The 24,225-nt window shown below is 39.0% G+C and overlaps 1 protein-coding gene across 3 annotated transcripts in view; it reads right to left on the reverse strand.

Annotated features, from left to right (window-relative positions):
• MYH11 (myosin heavy chain 11) overlaps window positions 1-24,225 on the reverse strand; it is a 134,361-nt gene that overhangs the window by 60,892 nt on the left and 49,244 nt on the right. For 2 of the 3 annotated variants that reach the window (XM_001365941.5, XM_007498607.3), the window contains exons 5-7: window positions 5,576-5,678; window positions 3,825-3,845; window positions 1,583-1,675 (exon numbers count right to left, since the gene is read on the reverse strand). In XM_001365941.5, coding sequence (XP_001365978.1) covers window positions 1,583-1,675; window positions 3,825-3,845; window positions 5,576-5,678 — 217 coding nt within the window. The remainder of the gene's footprint in view (window positions 1-1,582; window positions 1,676-3,824; window positions 3,846-5,575; window positions 5,679-24,225) is intronic. The other variant, XM_001366001.5, reaches the window with a different exon arrangement.

Raw genomic sequence — 24,225 nt, forward strand, 5'->3', positions numbered from 1 at the left:
TGAGAAAATATATTCTCAACAATTTATTCAATAGGACTGGATTTCTTGCCCACCCCCAGGATTGAGAGCATCTCTATTGTACTCCTTAGGTGAAACAGAATGGCATATATGGGCAATACTGGGTCAGTCAACAATCAGGCCAGATCTCAGCTCCTGGACCACCTGGCATCAATCATTTTTAAAAAGCTATAATGTGAACTGATGCAGAGTGAAATGACAAGAACCAGGAGAACATTGTACATGGCAACAGTGATATACTATGATCAACTGTGAAAGACTTAGCAATTCTCAGCAATACAATGATCCCAAGATGATTCTGAAGGGCTCATGATGAAAAATGGCCTCTGCCTCCAGGGAAAGAACTGGTGGAGTCTGAGCACAGATCAAAGCATATTTTTCACTTTATTTTTGTGTCTGTGTGCCTTTTTTTATTTTTGCTATATATGAATCGTCTTTCACAGCATGACCATCTTGGGGACAGAGAGAAAGAATTTACATGTCAAAAGTTTAGAAAATGTCAAAAATTGTTATTGCATGTAATTGGGAAAAATAAAATATTATATTAAAAAGCATATAATGCTTGAATTTGGCAAGTAAGCTTTGTTCTTTGGGTCCTCTATAGGAGCAAACATCCAAAATTGGAAGGGGTCTTAGAGGTCATCCATCATATCTAACTCCCTTATTTTACAGAAGTGTAAACTGAGGCCTGGGAAGTGAAGTGGTCATGTCAGAAATCAAATTCGGATTTCATGCTTTCAACTTCAGAACCCTTAACAGTGTGCCACAAAACTACATTTCACATAACTCTCTCCAATGGTATGTGCATATGAGAATCTGAGGGAGACATCTTTCTGATTGCCAGACTTAGAACATTTTATTCCACCTCAGAGGGATTGCCTTCATTAACACCTTCTAAGACTGAGTCTATAAAAAAGTGAATAAATAAAAGAACCCAGTCCTGAAGAAGAGAGAAATGAGACTCAGAAAAAAGAAGATGTTTGCATAGACCCTTGCTTGAGTCATTTAAAGGTAGTCCACCTGGTTGATTGGTCATTGAGAAGGAAGGAGCATCTTTAAATGAGTGAACCAGTAATTAGTGCCAACCTTTTCCCAAGGGCCACATAGAGATATAAGAGAATTAGATTGGGGCATGGGGAAGGCACGGAGTCACAAGAGCATGAATGGATAACATGCATTTTTCCTTAACAGAAGTCATGTATAACTGCCATTCAATTTGCATATGCACAAGCTTATTCTAAGGCCATTTTCAAGTCAGAAGTCTTATTTTCCTAGCTAGTTACCCTCTTCTCTGCATCTCTGCCACATCTACTATCACAAACAAAATTTTTCCACACCAGAAGTGCCCAGCTAAGCATGGAAGTGGGGGGGAAAGTGAGATAGGGCAGACTCACTTCCCAGGCACTTTTAAAGCACTATAGATTGGAGACCAGTAGATTAAAGGTACCAGGGCAAAATACTAGTTACATTGCTAATCTTGATCTAATACTCTGGCTTGCAAACTGGGAGACACCAGCCTTACACTTGCCCTCCCCCAGGAATTCTGAATATTTTTACTACTTACGAATCTTGAGGAGTTGTCATTCTTGACGGTTTTGGCATTGCCAAAAGCTTCCAGAATAGGGTTCGCTTGTAGAAGTTGTTTTTCCAGCTCACCCTAAAATTCATTCACATTTAATTATCAAAGAAGTCAGCACAAGCCCTAATGCTTCTGCCCCTGATGATGTCAATAGACTGCATTCACCCTGACATCCTTGTTACTATCCTTCAGGTTATACCTAGGGGATATTTTGTATGTCTTTAATCATCCAAATGTTATAGGGAAAGAAGAATATGGCTGCTGCTGGCTGTATAAAGAAGTTTACCCTTTAACACTGTTGTTCTTTTCAAAGATCAAAGCATCCTTATCTCTGGAACATCGCTGCTGTTCTAAGCTAAACCACAAAGTAATGTTCTCTTGGTTTTAAAAAAAACAAACTTTTTTTTGCAATATAAACAAAACAAAACAGGTAGAGATTTCTTCTTCAGGTTTGCTTTCTTTTTTTTTTAATCCTTGAGGAAAATGAGGATATCATTAGAAAAACCTGACAGGAGTTGCTTTAATCTAATGGCAGCAGAAAGCTCTAAAGCATACTTGTCAGCTCCATTAATCAGGTTAAAATGCAGCTGAGGATGGAAACAACCACTTTCTCTCTCTGTTGGTCCATGAGCTCCCATGCACAAAAATGGAGTCATGTTGTTAATGATGACAGGGAATAGCTAATTAGACAAGTCATGCCAGAAAAGCAAATATGCACTCTGTGGTCCCTCAGCCTGATTCCAGCATCAGAGATGAAGATCAGGTTTGCTTGCCAAAGAGACGTGCTTATGCATTCTTCCAGCTGGCTGGAAAGCATTCATGTCTCAGAGCCTCTTTTTATTCTGCTTCCTTATTAGTATATGCTTAGTCTCCCCTCCCTTGTTGAAACAGTCTTTTGACTTCAGGGCATCTTGGCTCAGGTCCCTGGGATTTCAGTCAGAAACTCTCTGAACTGAGAAGGATTTTCAGACAAAGGTAAATGACAAAATTTCCTCCTTCCTCTGGTACACATAAGGTGCCCTGGGTATTTGCTCTAGGGAAATGAGATAGGAAGCAACTGTTTATTTATGTGCATATTTATAAATATGCTACCCCACTACCAAGATTCCCAGGATGTCCTTAAACATGATTTTTTAAAAATGGAAAATATTTCCACAGAAATTGTGAACAACTGTTGGAATCTCCTTTTGTCAGACACATGGAAAGTTACAGTTTAGGGGTTGTGGTTTCTCTCTCTATCTGCTCTTCCAACTGATAGCTTGTATAATCAAGCAACTTTCTTACAGGGAAGCCTAGTGCTAACCTTCCTTCCCAGGCAAGCTTTTAAAAAGCAACTTCCCACGTCTTAGGATCATAGATTTGTATCTGGAAAGGACCTTAGCAGTTATCTAATTCAACCCTCTCATTTTATGTCTGGGATGAGTTAAGTATAGTCATATCTAAAGCCAAGAAGATGGAAAAGATGACCCCTAATGGTCTCATAGTCCTAGAATTCTGGCTGCTAGCCCTTTGGTTCTTAATTAGAATTCTGGCAAGACCTGATTTTGTTGGAGAGCTAGTGGCTCCAGCGATCAATCTTATTATCACGCCACCAGAGCTTGTGTTTTGCAAATCAGAACTGCTGTTCTTAAAGCTTTATGTCTGGAGGCTGAGCAGAAGTGGTCAGTGGAATGGCATGTCGAGACAGACAGACAAACATCACAAATAGCACTGCAAACACATGCATGGGGATGCTACTTCAGAAGCACTATCACACTAGGGGAGAGGGTAGGCATGCCAAGGCTATTTATTGCATGTCAATCAAGCCACCAGAATGTAGGATATATTTCACAACAGTCCTAAAAAGCTCAACCTGACAAGATAGAAATCTTTAGATTGTTTCAATCAGAGGTTTCGGTGGTCCAATTTCAGGCTGATTGGCTCTTTCAGGATCGTAGGGAAATTCATTTGGATAGGGAAAATCCATCACAGGCAGGTAAGGATGGGAATTCCAAAGAAAGTCCTGCAGATGTCAGACTGCAAATTCTCTCAATGGCATCTGACACAGGCAGGGTCAATGTGTGGAGATACTTTAGTGCTATTTTTGTTTCAGATTGTGAGACACAAGAACCTAACACGTTCTACCATCAACTACGGGCACTCTGTTGGTGCAACAACAGCATGCAAATCTATACTCTGTGCCTTCCCAATCACACTAAAGAGAACACACTCTAATTTATTTACTCACGTAAGCAAAAGATGGGCCTTGCTGTAGTTGAATAATATGGCATAAAACAAATGTCAATGTTATTTCAGTCACACAAACATTGGGTCTTGATGGATATTTATTTATGTATCTTTATCCCCCCACTGCACAAAAAAAAAAAATAGCCCCAAAACACCAGTATGATTTTCCTAGGGAAAATGGAGAGACAAACTCTTCTCTTACTCATTCCTATGATTTCTTTATCTACCTTTCTGTTTCTCTCTTTTTCTAAACTACTGAGAATACAGGCATATCTTTCAATTTAGATACAAAGGGCTAAAATGTTCTCCAGGCCTAGGACTGATTGGGCTTAAAATCATAGGATCATAGGATATCTAGTCCAATTCTGTCCCCTCCACCCATTTTACAGAAAAGAAATCTAAAACTTAAAGAAAACAAATTGAACAGGTTATTTTAAAGTATCTGGGGAGTTCTTCAGAAGCCTACTAATTATCTTTTTAAAAATGTCTTAAAGAAAGGAAAATTATTCTTTTACTACCTAGTAGAGTCTTCAGGAAGCCTTTCAAAGTTGGAAGTTGAAACCAAAAAGATGGGATTCAAACCCAAGTCTTAATGCCCTCAAATCGACTAAGGCAAGTAAGTTGGCAGGAGTGGGAGGGAACAGTTGAATCTTCTTGGTGAGCCCCAGTGATGAATTGTAGTAAAGGACACTCTCTGGCTTTCCCCATAGTCAGAGTCCAACTTGAATGATATAGTTTAAGCCTGAGATATGGGGAAATGTGTTTTCTTGTTTTGGTTTGGGGGCCACATAGGAACCCAGAACAGTCACAAGTCACAGTAAGAAACTTTAGCTGTCTCTAGATATGTCTGGATTTCTATTCTTTGTCAGGCTCTACGACAAAAAGGCAAGCTAAACTTCTGGATGGTTATGCAGTCAACTCATGATCATTTGCAGTAAATAATGGGTAAGGGAGAGCAGGGACCAATGAACTCCGAAGGCAGTCCCCAGACCGCATCTTGGCCTCTTCCATTCATCAAAACTTTTGGCAGAGGGGTGGGTGGCGGTTCAATTGATAAAATGGACTAATTCCATTAGTTTTTTCACATCTTCTCTGTTGCCAGGGCTACAATGAGGGGCCAAAGTCCAGAAGCTAGCTTTAAGGAAGGAAAAGAAGGATCTAGAAGGATTCAGAAAGGGCCTTAGATAATCTGCTAACTGGATGGATTGGCCATCCTGGAATTATCAAGAGATTACTTGAGTCATTCCCCCATGTAGGACTATCTGAGTTTCTCCTTTCTCAGAGAAGGAAAGAGAGGGATATACACGGAACTGAGCACAACTCAATATGATTGAGAGTTGTGCTCCCCCCAAATTGTCACTTGTGAGGGGACAAGTTATTTCAGTCTTCTCTGAGCTGACTGTGTGCCAGGGAAGAAAAGTGCCTTCAGGCTCTGGGTCCTTGCAGAGCTAGGCTGAGGCAGGGCTCAGTTATAAATAGACATTATACATGTGGCAACTATGAAGGCTTTTCTCTCAGCAAAATACATTCCTGTCTTGGGCCTAAGGGCTCTTCAAACAAAGTTTTCCCCCTCCCCCTTCTTTCCCATAGACCCCAAGCCCTGACATAATTGCATGTTCTTAATAGATTAAAAATAATTATCTCTGAAAAGGCAACCAAGTAGTCAGAAATTGAGCCTCTCAATTCGCGTTCTTTTCCTACCCTTGATCAACCTGCTGCTTAAACCAACAAAGAGAGGTCAGGGCCACTTACAGTGATGCTCGTGTCCTTTTTGCCCTTATGGGAGGAAGCCACCACAGCTAGATACTGGATGACCTTCTTAGTGTTTTCTGTTTTCCCAGCTCCAGATTCGCCTCTGAAAGATATGAAGACAATGGACCATGATGCTCTCTGCCCACTGAAAAGCAGGTTTAGAGAAATCAGAAAAAACAGGATCAGTTTATTGGATGAAACTTATGGTAGGAGTCTGGAGTAGAATCAAGTCCATCCAAGAGCATTTCTAGAGCATCTCCTATATGCCAGGCACTGCTCAGGGTCCTCAAGGCATATACATTCTACTGGTGGAAACAACACTTACATATTTAGGTATAATAAAAAAATATATAAATTATGGACAGCTAGGTTACTCAGTGGATAGAGTGCCAGGCCTGGAGACAGAAGGTCCTGAGTTCAATTCTGGCCTCAGATGCTTCCTAACTGTGTTACCCTGGGCAAGTCAGTTAACCCCAATTTCTTAGCCCCATGTTGACGAACCTATGGCACATGTACTGGTGCATGCCAAAAGGGGTTGCTCCCTTCTCCCTCTCCATGGTGCCTGAGGATATTTCTCATGTGACCCGCCCCCTTGCCCAGTAGCCGAATGGGAGTGCTTCCTCCCTCCCCTGTCTAGGGTAAGGTGAGGGGCTCACATGGACATGAGAATTGCAGTTTGGACACTTGATCTCTAAAAGGTTCGCCATCACTGGTCTAGTCTTTACTGCTCTTTTGCCTTGGAACTGATATTTAGTATCAATCCTAAGATAGAAGGTATGGTTTTAAAATATAAATATACAAAGTAAATATATGGTATTGGTTGGGGAGAGGAGAAGAGAAGCAACAATTAACATAATGGGATAATTGAAATTCAAATAAGACTATTTAAAAAAACTCCAAACTTCTGTCTTAGTATCAGTTCTAAGAGTAGTAAAGCCAGGCAATGGAGATTAAGTGACTTGACCAGGGTCACACAGCTAAGTCTCTGAGGCCAGATTTGAAGAATTAACAGACTATTAAACATTAGTAGCCTTGGGTCAGCTAGAAGGCCTGGTGAATAGAGTATTGGAAATGGGGAAAATGGGGTCAAGTATACCCTGAATTCAGATCTAGCTTCAGACACTTACTAGCTGTGTGAACCTGGGCAAGTCATTTAACCATGTTTACCTAAGTTTCCTCATCTATAAAATGACCTGGAGAAAAACATGGAAAATCACTCCAATATCTTTGCCAAGGAAACCCCAAATGGAGTCACAATGAATCACACATTATTGAAATAAGCAAACAACCACAAATTACTCATCTTAATATTCTTAATAATGAGTTTCTAATTTACATAGAAGGGGCCCTGAAAAGGATGGGATGAATCCTGTAAAAAGAAGGCATATGCTTTATGTTTTCTCATATAAAGCAGAATGGTACTATAGAAAGAGGGGTGGATTTGAAATGAAAGATCTCAGGTTCAAATCCCAAGTCAGCTACACTCTAGCTGGGTGATCTTGAGAAGCAAGTAACTTACCCCTTTCTTGCTTTGATTTTCCTTATCTGTAAAATGAGGAGATTGAGCCAGGTGACATCTAAGATCTATGAGATGAGGCTCTGGACCTATGATCCACAATGCTGGGTCTATAGGTCCTGAGGCTCCGGGAAAGCTAACCTTGGTAACCAGGTAGCTTAGACATGGAATGAATTCATCGTTAGAAAGAAGGTGACAATGCTGTGGCCACATAGCCCTTAGTTAAATGAAGGAGAAGGGAAAAGGGAAAGGAGATGCAGTCTAAACTGATCTTTCCCTTGTTGGCCCTTGCTACTTTTCCAACTCTCTTCCTTTTCCGTTCTTAAAGAGACAATTAAAATGAGTTTTGAAAGGAGTCTGCCCTCAGGGTCAGGTTCAAGGCTTCTCCTGAGCTGAAACCATGCCACCAGAATAGTTACAGTTGCTGGGGTTTTTTTCCTAATTAGGAAATGAAGAAATTAAGCTCCTCTATTGGAGGCCCCATTAATAACTATTTGCATTAAACCCCAAAAGAAAAGAAGCATGTGCATTATCTTTCTGGACAAAATCCTGATGACCTCCCATATTGGAGGATAGATAGTTGAAGGAAAGACTCAATTTGCTTTAAGTTTTCATGTTAGGAAAAGTGAACATCAGATTCTTGGTAACAATTAAAAAATATAACTTGTATTTTTTAACATGAGATTTTTAAAAAATTCTTTCACATACATAATTTTTCCCATTTTAATAAGCTGCTGAGGTGGGTGAAAGACCAAGGTTAATAGTCTCATTTTATGTAAAAGGAAGAAAAAACTGTATAAAAAAAAGGAAATCATCTTCCCTACAGATCTTAGAGATCATCTAGATAAACCTTCTCATACTATTTTGTTGTGGTGGTGATTATTCACTTGTTTTCAGTCATGTTCCATTTTCTTTCAAGACCCCAATTTGAGGTTTTCTTGGCAAAGATATTAGAATCGGTTGCCATTTCCTTCTCCATGTCGTAGGATAGATGAGGAAACTGAAACCAATGGGATTAAGTGACTTGTCCAGGGTCACACAGCTAGTGAGTGTCTAAGGTCATATTTGAACTGAGGAAGATGGATATTCCTGACCCCAAGGTTGACAATCTATCCACTGCACTTACCTAGCTGTCCATTATTTTCTTACCTTTAAAAAAAAATTCTAGGATTTAATAAAGCTTAAATAAAATTAGTCTTTCCATATATAAGGCAGAACAGAAAAGAGGTTTGTACATGGAACTATGAATATTAAGAAGTGCTTGTTTTTCCTTTTAAGTATAAAATAAATTTAATAATATGCTTTCAAACTTGTCCTATTTGTCTGTTTTCTTCTGGCTTTCCTTTTCCTCTCTTCTGTGCATTTTTAAATATTCTAATGACCTTCCTTCTTTCTTTTCTTTTGTGGGAGAAGAACCCTATTGCCAGCCCCCCTCATCCTTCCAACATTCCCCTTCACCATTAGAAAATACAAAAATAGAACCCTTGTAACAAATTGGCACAGCCAACATAACAAAATCCCACACTGGCCACGTCCAAAAATGTACATTTCATTCTGTATATCACCTCTCTGTCAGGAAGTAGAGAGCATGCTTCATCGATGATATCTCCTCCATAATCTCCTTATTTTACCAAAGAGGCAACTGAAACTGAGTGGTCTGGTGACCTCTCCCAGGCCTACAGCCCAACTTTCCTGACTCCACGTTGGCTGACACAATAAGTGAGGTCAGACACCAGAAATGGGACCAGAGTCCAGCTCTACTGACTGTCAGATGGATGATTTCAATAGAATATCTGGGAAAGGCAGTAGTCTAGTAGAAGGCAGTCTGGTCTTGAGTCAGGAAAACCTGGTTCCAATCCTGCCTCTTGACATGTAAAGGCTGTGTGACCCTGGACAAGTCATTTAACTTTTCAATGCCCTTTGTACCTCTAAGACTATATGATATAGAATAGCACAGATCTACATTGGCAGAAGTTCTATCTTTGAAGCTCCCTAACCTATGAGATGACAGGGCTAGAAAAAAATTTCAGAAGTGGGATGGTCTGTCTATTCCTGCTTTAATGGAGAGGCAAGGGAGAGGAGGAAAATATATATGGGTCATGGTGGGAATTAGCCAATGGGGGAAACAAGGAACCAACTAGTCTTAAAACTTAAAAACTTCTCCCCAAGGGGCAGCTAGGTGGCTCAGTAGATAGAGAACCAGGCCTGGAAATAGGAAGTCCTGGGTTTGAATTTGGCCTCAAAGACTGCCCAGCTATGTGACCTTGGGCAAGTCATTTGGCCCCAATTGCCTAGCTCTTACAGCTCTTCTGTCCTGGAACCAATACATAGTATAAATTCTAAGATGAAAAGTAAGGGGTTTTAAAAAGCTTCTCTCCAGACTGGCTGTGTTTTTTGACATTTAATTGGATTAAAAAATTTCTCTTTTCAGATGACCATTCTCCATCCCCTGAACACTCCCCACTCCTAAAAAAAAAACCTCTAGAATTGTCTGTCACCTTAGTGTGGCATCCTGAGTTTTGACTGACAGAGTGAGGAGAGTTTTTTTGTTGGTTTTTTTTTTTTTTGAGAAGGGAGGGATTCTGTCCTGTTTAGGACACTGAGATCTGCCAAATGCACAAGTTATTTACGTGTGTGTGTGTGTGTGTGTGTGTGTGTGTGTGTGTGTGTGTACCTTGAAGCCAAACTACAGTATTGATTCCAAGCCAGAAGGTAGGGGTTAAAAAAACATATACACTTTTTTTAACCCACACATTCTGACTTTGACTCAATACTGTATTTTGGTTCCAAGGCAGAAGAGCGGTAAGGACTAGGCAATGGGGGTTAAGTGACTTGTCCAGGGTCACACAGCTGGGAAGTATCTGAGGTCACATTTGAACCCAGGTCCTTCTGACTCCTGATGCTCTATCCACTGTGCTACCTAGCTGTCTACTGGTAAATGTTTAACAATCAGCTCTCTCTAGAGAAATAAATGACCATACACATAACACATGTTTAAGTTTAATCTGCACTACTAGCACTTTCCCCCATTACTTTTTCTCGAGCCTAGACAAAACAGGAAATCAAGTTATGATTTGTAGCACTTACTGATTTTTGAGATGTGCTTATACAGAAAATTTAATAATTCATGGCAAGCTGGCTCCAGCACAACACTGTATGACACTTCAAAGTTTGAAAAGCATTTAACAAATAGTATCTCGTTTGATCCTCACAACAGCTCTGGGAAGCAGATGCTATTATTTCCCCATTTTACAGATAAAGAAACTGGTAGGTAGAGTTGAGGTGACTTGTCCAAGGTAATATACCTAGGGCAGCTGTTTGGCTCAGCGGATCAAAAGCCAGGAATAGAGATAAGAGGTCCTGGGTTCAAATCTGCCCTCAGACACTTCCCAGCTGTGTGACCCTGGGCAAGTCACTTAACCCCCATTGCCTAGCCCTTACTGCTCTTCTGCCTCAGAACCAACACACGGTATTGATTCTAAGATGGAAGGTAAGGGTATAAAAACAAAAACAAAACCTAGAATATACCTATGGCTTGATTTCAGCTCACATATTCCTGACTCTAGGTCCAGTGCTCTATCCACTGAGCCATCCAGCCGAATAGCTATCTAGCTAGCTAGATATCCACTACCTTTCCTTTCTAGGATTAGACATTAAAGTTCCCACCTATCTTATCCCTTGTGGGAGTCCTATGCCCTTCTTTGGAGTGTAAGACATTGAGCTCAAAGTTTGGAAATCTAGTTTTTCTATGTTTTTTTCAGTTTGATGTTTTATTGATTCGAAAAAGTGTCCCAGGCAAACTTCTAAACGGAGCAGACCAATGGATTTTCAGATTGATTTACCAGTCAGGTCACTGTGAATTTGCAAAATTAAAATCTCTCTTCCCCAATCTCTGGCTTCCCAGTTATCTCTCTGGTACAAGAGCTAGTCATTTGCGTCTTCTAAGCTGCTTTCCTTTCTCTCTGGGCAAGGGTAACCATGCCCATCTTCCTTCCTTGAGTCCCTGGAAGTATTGCCATATATGGCTTCCTTTCCCTTTTAATTACCCTGCCATCCTGTAGGGCCTCTGGAACTCAACTCTTGGAATAGGACGCTTAACCCTGTGTTTCCCAATGGCATTAGAACGTTTCCATGTGGTATTCCGGGGACATGTTTACTTTTGCTGAGAAAGTAAAGCGTGTTCTGAGCCATGGCCTATTTCCAGAAGTCTCTGGGGCCTTTGCTGTTTCTAGCTCCTCTTCTCCTCCCCTTGTCCTTCTAAAATGTCCTCTTTCTTCACGGAATCCCAGAATTTTAGGGTTTGAAGGGAACCAGGCAGCCATCAAGTCCAGCCAATACTCCAGAAAGAAGTGATCATTGTGCCTCTTCTTTTTTTAACCCTTGACTTCATGACTTAGTATCAATTTTAAGACAGAAGAGCAGCAAGGGCTAGGCATTTGGGATGAAGTGACTTGTTCAGGGACAGCCAGGAAGTATCTTAGGCTAAATTTGAATCCAGGTCTTCCCAATTCCAGGTCTGGTGCTCTATCCCTTGCACTATCTAGCTGCCCCCTTCTAGTCTCTTTTCGAAGAACCCTAACCAAGAGAAATCCACTCCCTAAAAGAGGCTATTTCACTTTGGGAGGGCTTTAACTCTTAGGAAGTATTTCCTTAAGTCAAACCTAAATTTGCTTCTCAATAACTCCTACCCATTCTGCCTAGTTCTACCTTTTGGGGACAAACAGAATAAAGCAAATCCCTCTTCCACAAGATCTTTCAAATATTTCAAAGCAGCTAACCAGGTCTTTCCTGAGATTTCTCCAAACTAAAAGACCCCAAATCCCTCAGCTGATCCTCATATGGCATGGGATGGAGGACCTTCATCATTCTGATTTCCTTTCTCTGGACTTGTTTTAGTTTATCCATGTGTTTCCTTAAAAAGTGTTGCTGGGGAGTCATTCTGGAAAGCAATTTGGAATTATGTTCAAAGGGCTTTAAAAGAATGCCTGCCCTTTGATCCAGCCATAGCACTGCTGAGTTTGTACCCCAAAGAGATACAAAAAATGGGGATGGACCTGTTTGTGCAAAAATATTCATAGCTGTGCTCTTTGTGGCAGCAAAAAAAAAAATGGAAAATGAGGGGATGTCCCTCGATTGGGGAATGGCTGAACAAATTGTGGTATATGATGGTGATGGAATACTACTGTGCTATAAGGCATGATGAACTGGAGGAATTCTATATGAACTAGAACAACCTCCAAAAGAACTGATGCAGAGTGAAATGAGCAGAACCAAGAGAACATTATCCATAGAACGTAAAACATTGTGGAACAATCCAATGTAATGGACTTTACAACTAGTAGCAATACAATAATCCGGGACTGTCCTGAAGAATTTATGAGAAAGAATGCTATCCACTTTGAGAGAAAGAACTGTGGGAGTAGAAGCACAAAAGAAAAACATATGACTTATGACTTGTTTATATGGATATATGATATGGGGTTTCAGTTCTATAGTAAAAATAAATAGCATGGAAATAGGTATCAAGTGATAACATTTGTACAGACCAGGGGATTTTGCTTATCCACTCTGGTAGTGGGAAGGGAAGAGGAGAGAGAAAGAAAATGAACCATGGAAACATGGAAAAAATATTTTTAAAAGTAAAATTTAAATTAAAAAAATTTAAATTTATTTTTCAAGTGCTGCTGGGGGGTAGCTAGGTGGCTCAGTGGATAGCCAGGCTGGAAATGGAGGACCTGGGTTCAAATTTGACTTCAGATACTTCCTAGCTATGTGACCCTGGGCAAGTCACTTAACCCCAGTTGCCTATCCCATACCTCTCTTCTTCCTTGGAACTGATACTTAGTATTGATTGATTCTAAGACAGAGGGTAATAGTTAAAAAAAAAAAAGGTACTCGTTGGAATGGATCACGATATTCCAGATGGTGTCTGACCAAAGGCAGAGTACAATGGGGCTGTCATCTCAGCCAATGCCTGTCTTCAAACAGATTGAGATTGCATTAGCTTTGTTGGCGGTGGTATCACCTTACCCTAAACTAGGCATAATATGGGAAGATAGTTCTGCTGAAAATACTCACTTAAAGCGCTCCCAAACAAAACCAAATAATTTTTGGATTATTCCTACCATTAGTCCAAATGATGACACATCCACTTCAGCACCCAGCTTCCCTGGTTTTCAGCCTAGAAGTCTGTGAACTTGGGTAGTTGTTGTTTTTTTTAATAACTGTATTTCCTTGTAACTGGATTCCTGTCTAATCCCTTATTTTTTACTTTTATGCTTTTAAAAACATTATCCTAGGACATGGGTTCAAATATGGCCTTGGATACTTCCTAACTGTCACCCTGGGAAAATCATTGAGCCTCAGTTGCCTAGCCTTTACTTAAAGCAGAAGAGTAGAAAGTGCTAGGCAATTGGGGTTGAGACTTTTAACGGATTTGCTCATTCTAAGACAGAAGGTAAGGATTTAAAAAAAAAAACTATTATTCTGAGGAGAGGTGCACAGGCTTCACCCAGACTGCCCAAGAGGGTGTATACTACACACACAAATTAAAATTCCCTGCCTAGAAGTTATCTAGACCAAACTTCCCTTTTTGTAGATGAGAAAATCTCCCGCCCAGAGTTTAAATGACTTGGCCAGGGTCACAAAGGCAGTAAATGTCTCAGCTAAAAATTGAGCTCATGACCTTCAACTCCAAATCTAGCATACATTCCACTGTGCTACCCTGTCTCCCAGGTATTCCAGGACACTCTGAGTAATAACGTAAAGGAAAACCTGACTGTTTCGTATCCTCGGCTAGTTTTCAGTTTCTTGCCTTTTTTACATTTCCCTTTTCACAACAGTCTGGCTTTCTTTTTAGGACTGGACCAGGATTTAAGCTGAGCATCTCTGGGATTGTTCCATGGATCTGGCTAATTTATTATAACTCATCTTAAGAGAATGATAATAAAGTCATCCTATGTAAACTGACCTATCACTGGAAGGGTCTGTAACGCCACCAAAGTGCACAGCAATGACCATTTCAGACCTCCTGCTTGTTCCCTGATTTGCTTAGAGCACTTGTATTCTGATCAAAGTGAAAATCTTGTGCCAAGCATGTTTTCTTTGTTTGTTAGTTGCTTTGTACCCCGCTTGTAAACATGATTGCGATTCATTAAGTGGAATGCTTCCCTCCGTACCTTATGATCACGTATACAGGTCAGCACTGAATGACAACTGTCTTTAGACTTTAAGATTAAAAAAGAACAAACAAAAAACCTAACAACTTCCTAATTTTTATAAAAGAAAGGCTCTATACTACATGACCCTAGGCAGGTTACTTAAACTTTTGAGACCTCAGCATCTCCATCTCTCAAATGGGAATAAAATAATCAATCCCTAAAAATTGATTAAGCACCTGGTATGTGCCAAGCACTATGCCAAGTGCTGAGGATACAAAAAGAGACAAAAGAGAGTCCCTGCCCTTAAAGAGCTTCCAGTCTGTTAGGAGAGACAATATGCAAACAAATATATACAAAGAAAAAGATGTGCAAGGTAAATAGGAAATGATTAAAAGAGGGAAAGCAAAAGGCAGTTAGGTGACTCAATGGATTGAGAGCCAGACTTAAAGATGGGAGTTCCTGGGTTCAAATCTGATGTCAAACACTTCCTAGCTGTGTGATCCTGGACAAGTCACTTAACCACAATTACCTATCCCTTACCACTCTTCTGCCTTAGAACAGATATTTAATATTAGTCTAAGTCAGAAGATAAGAATTTTTTAAAAAAAGAGGAAAAGCAGTGGAATTTTAAAAGATAAGGGAAGGCTCCCTATAAAAGATTATTATTATTTTATGACCCTCTTATTTAGAACTTGAAAAATGTTAGTTACAAAGTGAAGGCACTAGGTAAGACTCCTTTTTTGCTTTTAAATCTTGACTCCGAGCCAGGGGTTCTTAACCTGAAGTCAGCATACTCCCCAAAACTCCATGTTCCCCCTAGGGGTACACAGGGTTCACAGAAAACTTAGAAAAAAATTATGTCTTTATCTTTATTAACCTATAACTGAAATTTAGCATTTCCTTCAATAATTTTAAAAAAAAGATGTGATCCTAGGCTTCTTCACTAAAGACTAAAGACAACCATTATACAAAAACAGGTTATGCACCCCTACTCTAAACCCACTAGACCCATCATTAACACCTTGTCCCTAGAACTTTTTTTTTTGCCCTATCTCAAATCCCCTCATAGCAACTAAAACAGAGCTGTGTATAGAGTGAGCATTTAATCTTTTGGGGCAGGGTGAGTGATCGTTTAGGCTCAAGTAGTTTGGCATACAAGTTAGTTAGATGGTGTAATGCTGGGTCAGGAGTCAAGAAGCCTCTTCCTGAGTTCAAATCTAGCCTGGCCTCAGACACTTACTAGTTGGGTGACTCTGGACAAGGTACTTAATGCCATTTGCCTCAGTCTCCTCCTCTGTAAAACGAGTCAGAGAAGGAAATGGCAAACCAATCCAAGTATCTTTACCAAGAAAACCCCAAATGAGACCATGAAGAGTCAAACACACCTGAAAAAGAATTGGTCAACAAAATGCATATCCAACTTCCAGTCCACAACATTTCCAACTCTAACCCTGCTATATTTGCTCTCAAGTACACAAGTTCATTGGATCATAAATCTAGAATTGGAAAAGACCTCATAGTCCTCTAATCCAATTCCCTCATTTTACAGAAGAAGAAACTGAGGCCCACAAAGAATCAGAAATTTGCCCAAGATTGTTTACATCCTCACCAAATTGTGTTTTAAAGGAAACACCAAAAAACAAACAAACAAGCAAAAAAAAAATACCGGACATATACTTAGAAGTAAATGTCAGCCTTCTTTCCTTAATTTCAGCAGTCAGAAAAGTTAGCAAACTGTCTAAGAACTCCTGATTACAGGGTCTGTTTGGTTTACTGAGTTGGGTCACTACCTCTGAACCAAAGCCAGAATATTTTTGCCAGTTCATATAATCTGATAACTCGAAAAATCCTTTTTGGTTTCAGAGTCACCACAAACCAGGTCATTCTTCGTATTAGCTCTTTAGGCTTAAATAATCCCAGTCTTGCACACAAGGGAGTAGTAGAGTGCATATGAGAGCCAGCCAGGATTAGAACATACTAACCAATTCATAGTTTAGCTTTCAATTTTGAGTTGAAAAGAACCATAGAGATCATCTAGCCTAATCTCCTCATTTAATAGATTGAGTAACAAAGGCCCAGAGATGGAAGCTATTTGTCCAAAGTCACCTGGCAAGTTAGCTGTAATGGTGAAATGTAAACCCATGTCCCAACTCTAAATTTAGTGCCCATTCCAATTTCCTATATTGTCATGTAAGGGTGACCTTCCCCGGGAAATTCTATGCTTCAGACTCTTGGGCACAGTCTACCAGTGCCATCCCAGCTGAATGAATGCAGGAATGGCATGCTTTTCAAACTGGCTGTTATTCAGTCATTCAGCCATATCTTTATGTGCCCACAGACTATAGCATTCCTGGCGTTTTCTTGGCAAAGATATTGGAGTGGTTTGCCATTTTCTTTCCCAGTTTTGTCAGGCAGAGATTAAGTGACTTGCCCACAGTCATATAGCGAAGAAGCGTCTGAGACCACATTTGAACTCCGATATTCCTAACTCCAGGCCCAGCACTCATTTCACTGGTTGTCTCTTACTTTCCAAATTTTCAATTAATAAAAAGGTAAGAGAGATAGCTAATTCATTAATTAGACAATAGGATCAGGTTCCAAAAAGATCTTGACATTGGAGCGAATCAGAGAAGATAAACTTTAATCGGGATGAATGAGACAAGTCTTCGAGTATTTGTTGGGCAAAAATAGAGTTGTTCTGCTTGGTTCTGGAGGGGGAAAACTGGGAGCATTGAATAGAAGCTTTGAAAGGCAAATTTAGGATTGATATAAGGAAAAACTTCCTGATTATTATTATTATTATTATTATTATTATTAACAACATTGTCAGGATGTTTTCTTATATCTTTATAATATTGTGAATAATAATAATAGTCAGGAAGTTTTTCCTTATATCTATGCTAAATCAACTTTTATGAAGCTTATTAGTGGTAACAGTAATAATAATAATGGATGATAGTTAATATTCATATAGTGCTTACTATGTACCAGGTACTATGCTAAGCACTTCATGATTAATATCTCAATTGATTCTTACAACGACCCTGGGAAGTAAGTGTGAAGATTAAGTTTAACTCTCCCCTGATTGTGAAAATGAAATTAACTCTCCCCTGATTGTCCGAGATTAAATTGTAACATCTGCCCATTTTTAGATTTAATCACCAAAGGTGTAAACACCCTACTTAAAAATTGAGTGGGGAGATCTGCCCACTTTTAGATTTAATCACCAAAGGTGTAAACACCCCTTTCACACTTGAGTGGGGGAGGTCTGTGACCCACATATACAATAGTGGGTAACAAATCAAAATTAAACTGACTGCCCCAGGCAGTCCTAAAACAAAGCTTCAACTGTGATTGGTAGACATAAAATTAGGGGAAGGCACAGGAAGTGATGCAAAAGAAAGTGTCTTTAAAAGGGAGTTACAACTTCCTGTGGAGAGAGAATCATCTGAGATCTTCAGCTGAAGAAGAATCTGCTGACTGGACCTGAAACCCTGTTCCTGGTGAGGCTATCCATAAATCTCTTCTTTTTGGACTGACACGTGGTAAGTGAAAAAGCTGACTCCTTTCCTGAATATTTTCTGATGAAACTAGCCTCAGGAGAGACCTACCTCTTAAGAGAGACTCCCCCAGGTCCTCGGCTTTGCCAAGGCCTCTCCAGCTAAATTAACTCTCCCTGCCCAGGTTGAGCCAGGGGCTGGGAGTAAATTACTTAGTGCTTAGGCTAAATATCTTACCCTAACCTCTCTCTGATTTTTTACTCTACTCTTTCTATATTTTATAAATAAATCTCTTTTGAATTAATATAAATTCCTAATGACCCTATTCTTAAATAATCCAGTCCAACCTTTTTATATTAAAAAACCCTTTTTCCCTTATATAAGTATTATTAAAATTCTCATTTTACAGATGAGAAAATTGAGGCAAATAAAGGTTAAACGACTTGCCCACACAGCTAGTATATGAGGACAATTTGAACTCGGGTCTTCCTGGCTCCAGACATAGAATTACACCCAATGGAGTAGTCTGCCTCAGGAGATAGTGGATCTCCCCTAACTTAAGGTTTCCAAGAGAAGGCTGAATTACTGCATTTGAGGGGATGTTACGGAGAAGATTCTTGTTCAGGTTTGGGTTAGCCAGGATGGCCTCCAACATCCCTTCTAGCTCTTCCTTTATTTTAGGATCCTAAAATGTTTGTGTTCCCTGAACCAATTAAAACTGGATCAGGTGGTCCCCAGATGTGCTCTCATCCATGAGAGGATGAAACCAATTTGGGATTTTAAATTTTCTGTGGATTCCAAGATTGTCAGGAGTTAATTACATTTCTCTTAACATGCTGTCCCCACTTGTCTGATTTTTTGTAGCCAAAATAAACAACAGAAGAAAATAAAAAGCAATAACCTGGTCTGAGTCCTCGTCTAGGCTCCAAACATAGGGTACATTTCTAGGTCAGAGAACATCTGGCCTGATGTTCTCTGGTTCCTAATGCCAGACTTAAGAGTCAGTTAGTCAATAAACATTTATTGAATGTTTATTATGTGCCAGGCACTGTGCTAAGCACTGAGGTTACAAAGACAGGGAAAAGACAGTCCCTGCCCTCAGGGTGCTCACATTATAATGAAGAAGACAACAAGTAAACCACAAGTAAACAAGTTATTCGAAGGAAATGGCAGAGGTAAATTCCTAGAATGAAGAGGGATGGGGGGGAGGGGAGGCAGTTAGATGACTCAGGGATTGGGTCAGGCCTAGAAGTGAGAGGTTCTGGCTTCAAAGATGACCTCATACACTTCCTAGCTGTGGATGGGCAAGTCATGTGACTCCCATTGACAAACCCTTACTGCTCTTCTGCCTTGGAACCCACATGCTATATTGATTCCAAGATGTTTATTCCAAGGGTTTAAAAAAATTTTTAATCAGGGAATTGCCCTTCCCAGTTCCTATAGCATATTTCTGGTTCTGCAGGTTTTCAATGATCATTGACAGTGGCTTGGTATCTACAGCTTCCAGTTCATCAATTGTGAGAAAGAATTCTCCTAAGTCTAGTGAGTGAGTCTAATCCAAGTTCCTCAATTTTCAGGGAGCTGAGGTCTCAAGGAGTAAAGCAACTTGGCCAAGATCACAAAGCAAATTCACCCAGGGCTAGAACATGGATTTTTTTACTCTAAACTCAGTCATTTTTCAGAGGCAGGGGTTTCTAGGGTCTGGTGACATTTTTGGTATCACATTTTATGGAGTTGGGGCTAAACAACTGTAAATGAGCAAGCAACTCTTTTTTTTTAATTCCTCCCTCCCTTCCTCCCTCCTTCCCTCCCTCCCTCTCTCTTTCTCCTTCTCTCTCTCTCTTTCTCTCTCTCTCTCTCTCTTTCTCTTTTACTTTTTTCTTCCTTCCTTCCTTCCTTCCTTCCTTCCTTCCTTCCTTCCTTCCTTCCTTCCTTCCTTCCTTCCTTCCTTCCTTCCTTCCTTCCTTCCTTCCTTCCTTCCTTCCTTCCTTCCTTCCTTCCTTTCTTTCTTTCTTTCTTTCTTTCTTTCTTTCTTTCTTTCTTTCTTTCTTTCTTTCTTTCTTTCTTTCTTTCTTTCTTTCTTTCTTTCTTTCTTTCTTTCTTTCTTTCTTTCTTTCTTTCTTTCTTTCTTTCTTTCTTTCTTTTTCTCCTTGGCAGAAGAGCAATAAGGGCTAGGCAATAGGGAGTTTTGCAGAATCACATTTTTTATAATAAATTCAAACACTTTATTTAAATATAAAGATGAGAGAAAGAAAAGGTCATAAAATTGGCACCTCAACATTATTTTTATGGTTTCAATCTTATGGAAAATTTTTTTCCTCTCAAAAAACTGCCTCTGAAATTTAGGTGCTCTGCTACCAGGAGGTCAGTACCTAAATGTACCAGCCTTAAATCATGGGCTTTGTCTGAGATTAAGGATAGTGGTCCTTTGCCTAAGCCCACTACAGATCTATAACTATGAATTTTACACATCTAATTTCCAAGTAATTCTTATTAGTGTGATGGATATTATTGTTTGTCCTTTGTTTTCTAAGAGGACCAGTGACATTAGAGAATGATGTCTTGATTTATGCATGAATTAGACAAAAGTAAGATAGAAAAAATAAACAAAACTTAAAAAATTAAAAGTGAGGCACTGTGTTGTGGATAGAATGTACTTGGAAGAAAGAAGACATGACTTTGAGTCTTGCCTTTGTTGCTTACAAACTGTATAACTGAGCAATACATAATACATATATCCTTGAATCTCAGTTTCCTAATCTATAAAATTGGGATAATAATAGAACCTTCCTCACAGGGTAAATGTCAAGATCAAATGAAATAATACCTATGGTATGTAAAGTGCCATATAGAGGTAACATTAGTTTCAGAGTAAAAACACCCAAATAATGCATTCTGAAATGAAATATAAAACACACTTGAGGCAGATAGACACACAAAGAGTAAAGGTAAAAGACTGGGGCAGAATCTATTGGGCTGCAGCTGAGACAAAGAAGGTAGGAGTAGCAATTGTGATCTTAGACAAAGCCAATGTAAAAATAGATTTGATTAAAAGAGACAAGGAAAGAAATTATATCATGATAAAAGGCAGCATAAATAATGAAGAAATAATAGTATTCAACATATATGCACCAAATGGTATAGCTTCCAGATTTTTAAAGGAGAAACTAATGGAGCTTAAGGAGAAAATAGATAGTAAAACCATACTAGTGGGGAACCTCAACCTTCCTCTATCAGAGCTAGACAAATAAAATAAAAGAAAGAAATAAGAAAGAAATAAGGGAAATGAATGAAATGTTAGGAAAATTAGAGTTAATAGATATCTAGAGAAAACTGAAGAAGGATAAAAAGTAATACACCTTCTTTTCAACAGCACAAGGTTCATATACAAAAAGGGACCACATGCTCAGGCATAAAAACATCACAAACAAATGCAGAAAAGCAGAAAAAATCAGTGCAACTTTTTCAGATCATAATGTAATAAAAATCATAATTAATAAGGGTTCATGGAGGGCAAATTTAAAATTAAGTAGAAACTAGATAATTTAATTCTTCAAAACTGGTGGGTCAAAGAACAAATCAAAGAAATGATTACTGATTTCATTGAAAAGAATGACAATGAGGAGACAACATATCAAAATCTATGGGATACAGCCAAACCAGTATTCACGGGGAAATTTATATACCTGAGTGCCTATCTCAATAAAATGAAATATAGTTGTAAAAGATCTATTTTGAATCTGTACCTCAAATAATGTTGATAAGCAAGAAATCAGCTGTATTTTAAACTTACATAAGTTTCCCAACAATTTTCACATCTATGACTTCATTTTATCCTTATTATATTCCATTGAGATAGAAAAGGTAGGCAGAATCTCTATATTTTATAGGGAAACTGAGTCTCTAAGGGTTTGTGGAGGTTCTAAAGTGAATGGAACTAGAACCCAAATTATTGCACTATTTTTTATTTCCCTCAGTGATTTAGTTATGTACAATTTATTTCCATTAGCACTTTTAAAGGACTACTATGTTCCAGGCACCACGTTAGGTACCCGAAATAAAAAAAACTAGAAATGAAAACATAGTCAAGAAAAAACACATTTCCTCATTGGCAATGTCTAAAAAATATGTCTCATTCAGTACCTTGAGTCTAACACTTATCAGGAAGGATATGGGTGATAGGCTTCATTATGGATTCTCTGGAATCATAAGTGATCATTGTATTGATCAAAGTTCCTAAACCTTTCAAAGTTGTTTGTCTTTATGGTATTATTATTGTATAAATTGTTCTCCTGGTTCTGCCCATTTCATTCACTACAGCACAGGATAGGGACAATGTACATAGAGAGAGATAAGGAAATACACATATATATGCTATACATATATACAATATACACATAGATACATTTATTGACCAATAAAGAAATGCATACACACATACACTATATATGTATGAATGTATATATAAAGAAATGTACACATAAACTATTTCTATTATTTTGAATGTTTTATATATAATTTATATATTTGTGAAACATTCAAAATAATTTCTACATGGGAGTGGGAATGGTAGAACACTCTCCCACCTAAAAAAAGCCCACAGGCAATTATTAGGACATTTCTGTTTGTTTTTGTGTCGTCTTTTTTAAAAGAAGACAAAACTGACCCAAATGGAAAAACAAACTAATTGGAGACCTGGTCCAGAGGGGGAACAAGCCATCCATTAATCACCCTACATGAAAGACAAAGAACTTATTCAGGGAAAGGAAGAAAAGCAGTAATCTATAGTCCATCGGAAACAGTGCGTTTTTTATGGGGCTCAACTTTGACCCTGGGAGAGATACAAGGCCCAGCTGTTGGTGGTGAGTCACCTCCTCCAGAGGAGACAGCTACTCCTATCCAGAGCCTCTGGGATCAGAGATCTGTGTCCCACCTGTCTCTGTACTCATTCCTGGCAACCCAGTGGTAGCTAAGATTTGGGACCTGAAGGGAGCTATCTGTAGGTGACTCATGTTAGCTTTGGTCTCTGATATAATCAATTTTGGGTCACCTTAAATCCTTAGTCTCTTAAATATCATTCATAAATGCCTCTGATTAACTTTCAAAAAAAAAAAGATTTAATTACTAGAGCCAGGAACCTCTCTTTCTGGGTACACTGGAAAAGTCCCCTTTCAAGCTAAGCAACAGAACTAATGGAATTTATTCTCCATTCTCTCCTCATCCTTGATATTCAACAGAGCTCAGTTTTCAGGTGTCCTCCAAATAGAAGGCTGAGAAGATTCACATTATATCAAGTCCTTAGGCAGTTCCCAAAGGCTTATTCCGGCCATTATAACTCCTTTCTCCTCCAAAATAGGCAAAAAAGTAGAGTTCTCTTCATCTTCTACTCATACATGCTAACCCGTTCCCCTCCCACATCTCTAGGGAAGAATCCAATGATCTGAATTCTGGGGCATAGTCATTTAAAAAGTCAAATTTCAGCATGAGTGTAGGTGGTGAGAATGATGGAATTTTGTTAGGAAAAACCAAACTTCAAAAAAGCAGGAAGACAGAGTGAAAGAGTCATGGGAGGAGCCAGGTCATAGATCTTGAAAAAACTGATATGGAGGCAGCAAGGTAGCACAGTGGAGAGAGTACCAGACCTGGAGTCAGGAGGACCTGGGTTCAAGTCTAATCTCAGACATTTCTCTGCTGCGTGACCCTGGCCAAGTCATTTAACTCTAATTGCCTAGTCCTTATGGCCCTTCTGTCTTAGAAATGACACTATAGCAGAAGGGAAGAGTTTAAAAACAACAACAACAAACTGATACAGAGATAGTGGAATAAACCTGGACTCACACCTAAGTAAATCAAACGGAAGGCAAGAAATCTAAGTAAACTTTATGAACTGATATAGAGTGAAGTGGGTAGAACCAGGAGAACAATTTATACACAGTAACATGGTAAAAACAAACAACTTGAAAGATTTAGGAACTTTGATCAATGCAATGATCACCCATGATTCCAGAGGGACCATAATGAAGCCTATCACCCATCTCCTTCCAGAGAAGTGTTAGACTCCAAGGACTGAATGAGACATATTTTTTTAGACATGGCCAATGAGGAAATGTGTCTTTTTCTTTGAATTTGCAAAGTTCTTACAAGTGTCTTTCCCTTTTCTTTTTATTATGAAAGAAGGAAAGAGAGAAAGTAGATTTTTGTTCATTGAAATTAATTAATCTTATTTTAGAAAATTACAATGTTACTGCTTTAGAGAATAGTAGAAAAGTCAAAAGGGAACAAGGAAAGTCAGAAGGGAACAAAGACAGAGGAAAACTTTAAAAGTTATATTATGAGTTTATATTCTTAAAAGAAAACTTTTCATGAGATAGAATTGTAATTTTGTGTAAAAACCTATTTCTGTTCTATTTTGTATATGGAAATGTATATTTTATTCAAAAAAGAAAACAAGGAGCAGCTAGTGGTTAGAGTTCC

Source organism: Monodelphis domestica, chromosome 7, assembly GCF_027887165.1.
Source record: "Monodelphis domestica isolate mMonDom1 chromosome 7, mMonDom1.pri, whole genome shotgun sequence".
Taxonomy (NCBI): domain Eukaryota; kingdom Metazoa; phylum Chordata; class Mammalia; order Didelphimorphia; family Didelphidae; genus Monodelphis; species Monodelphis domestica.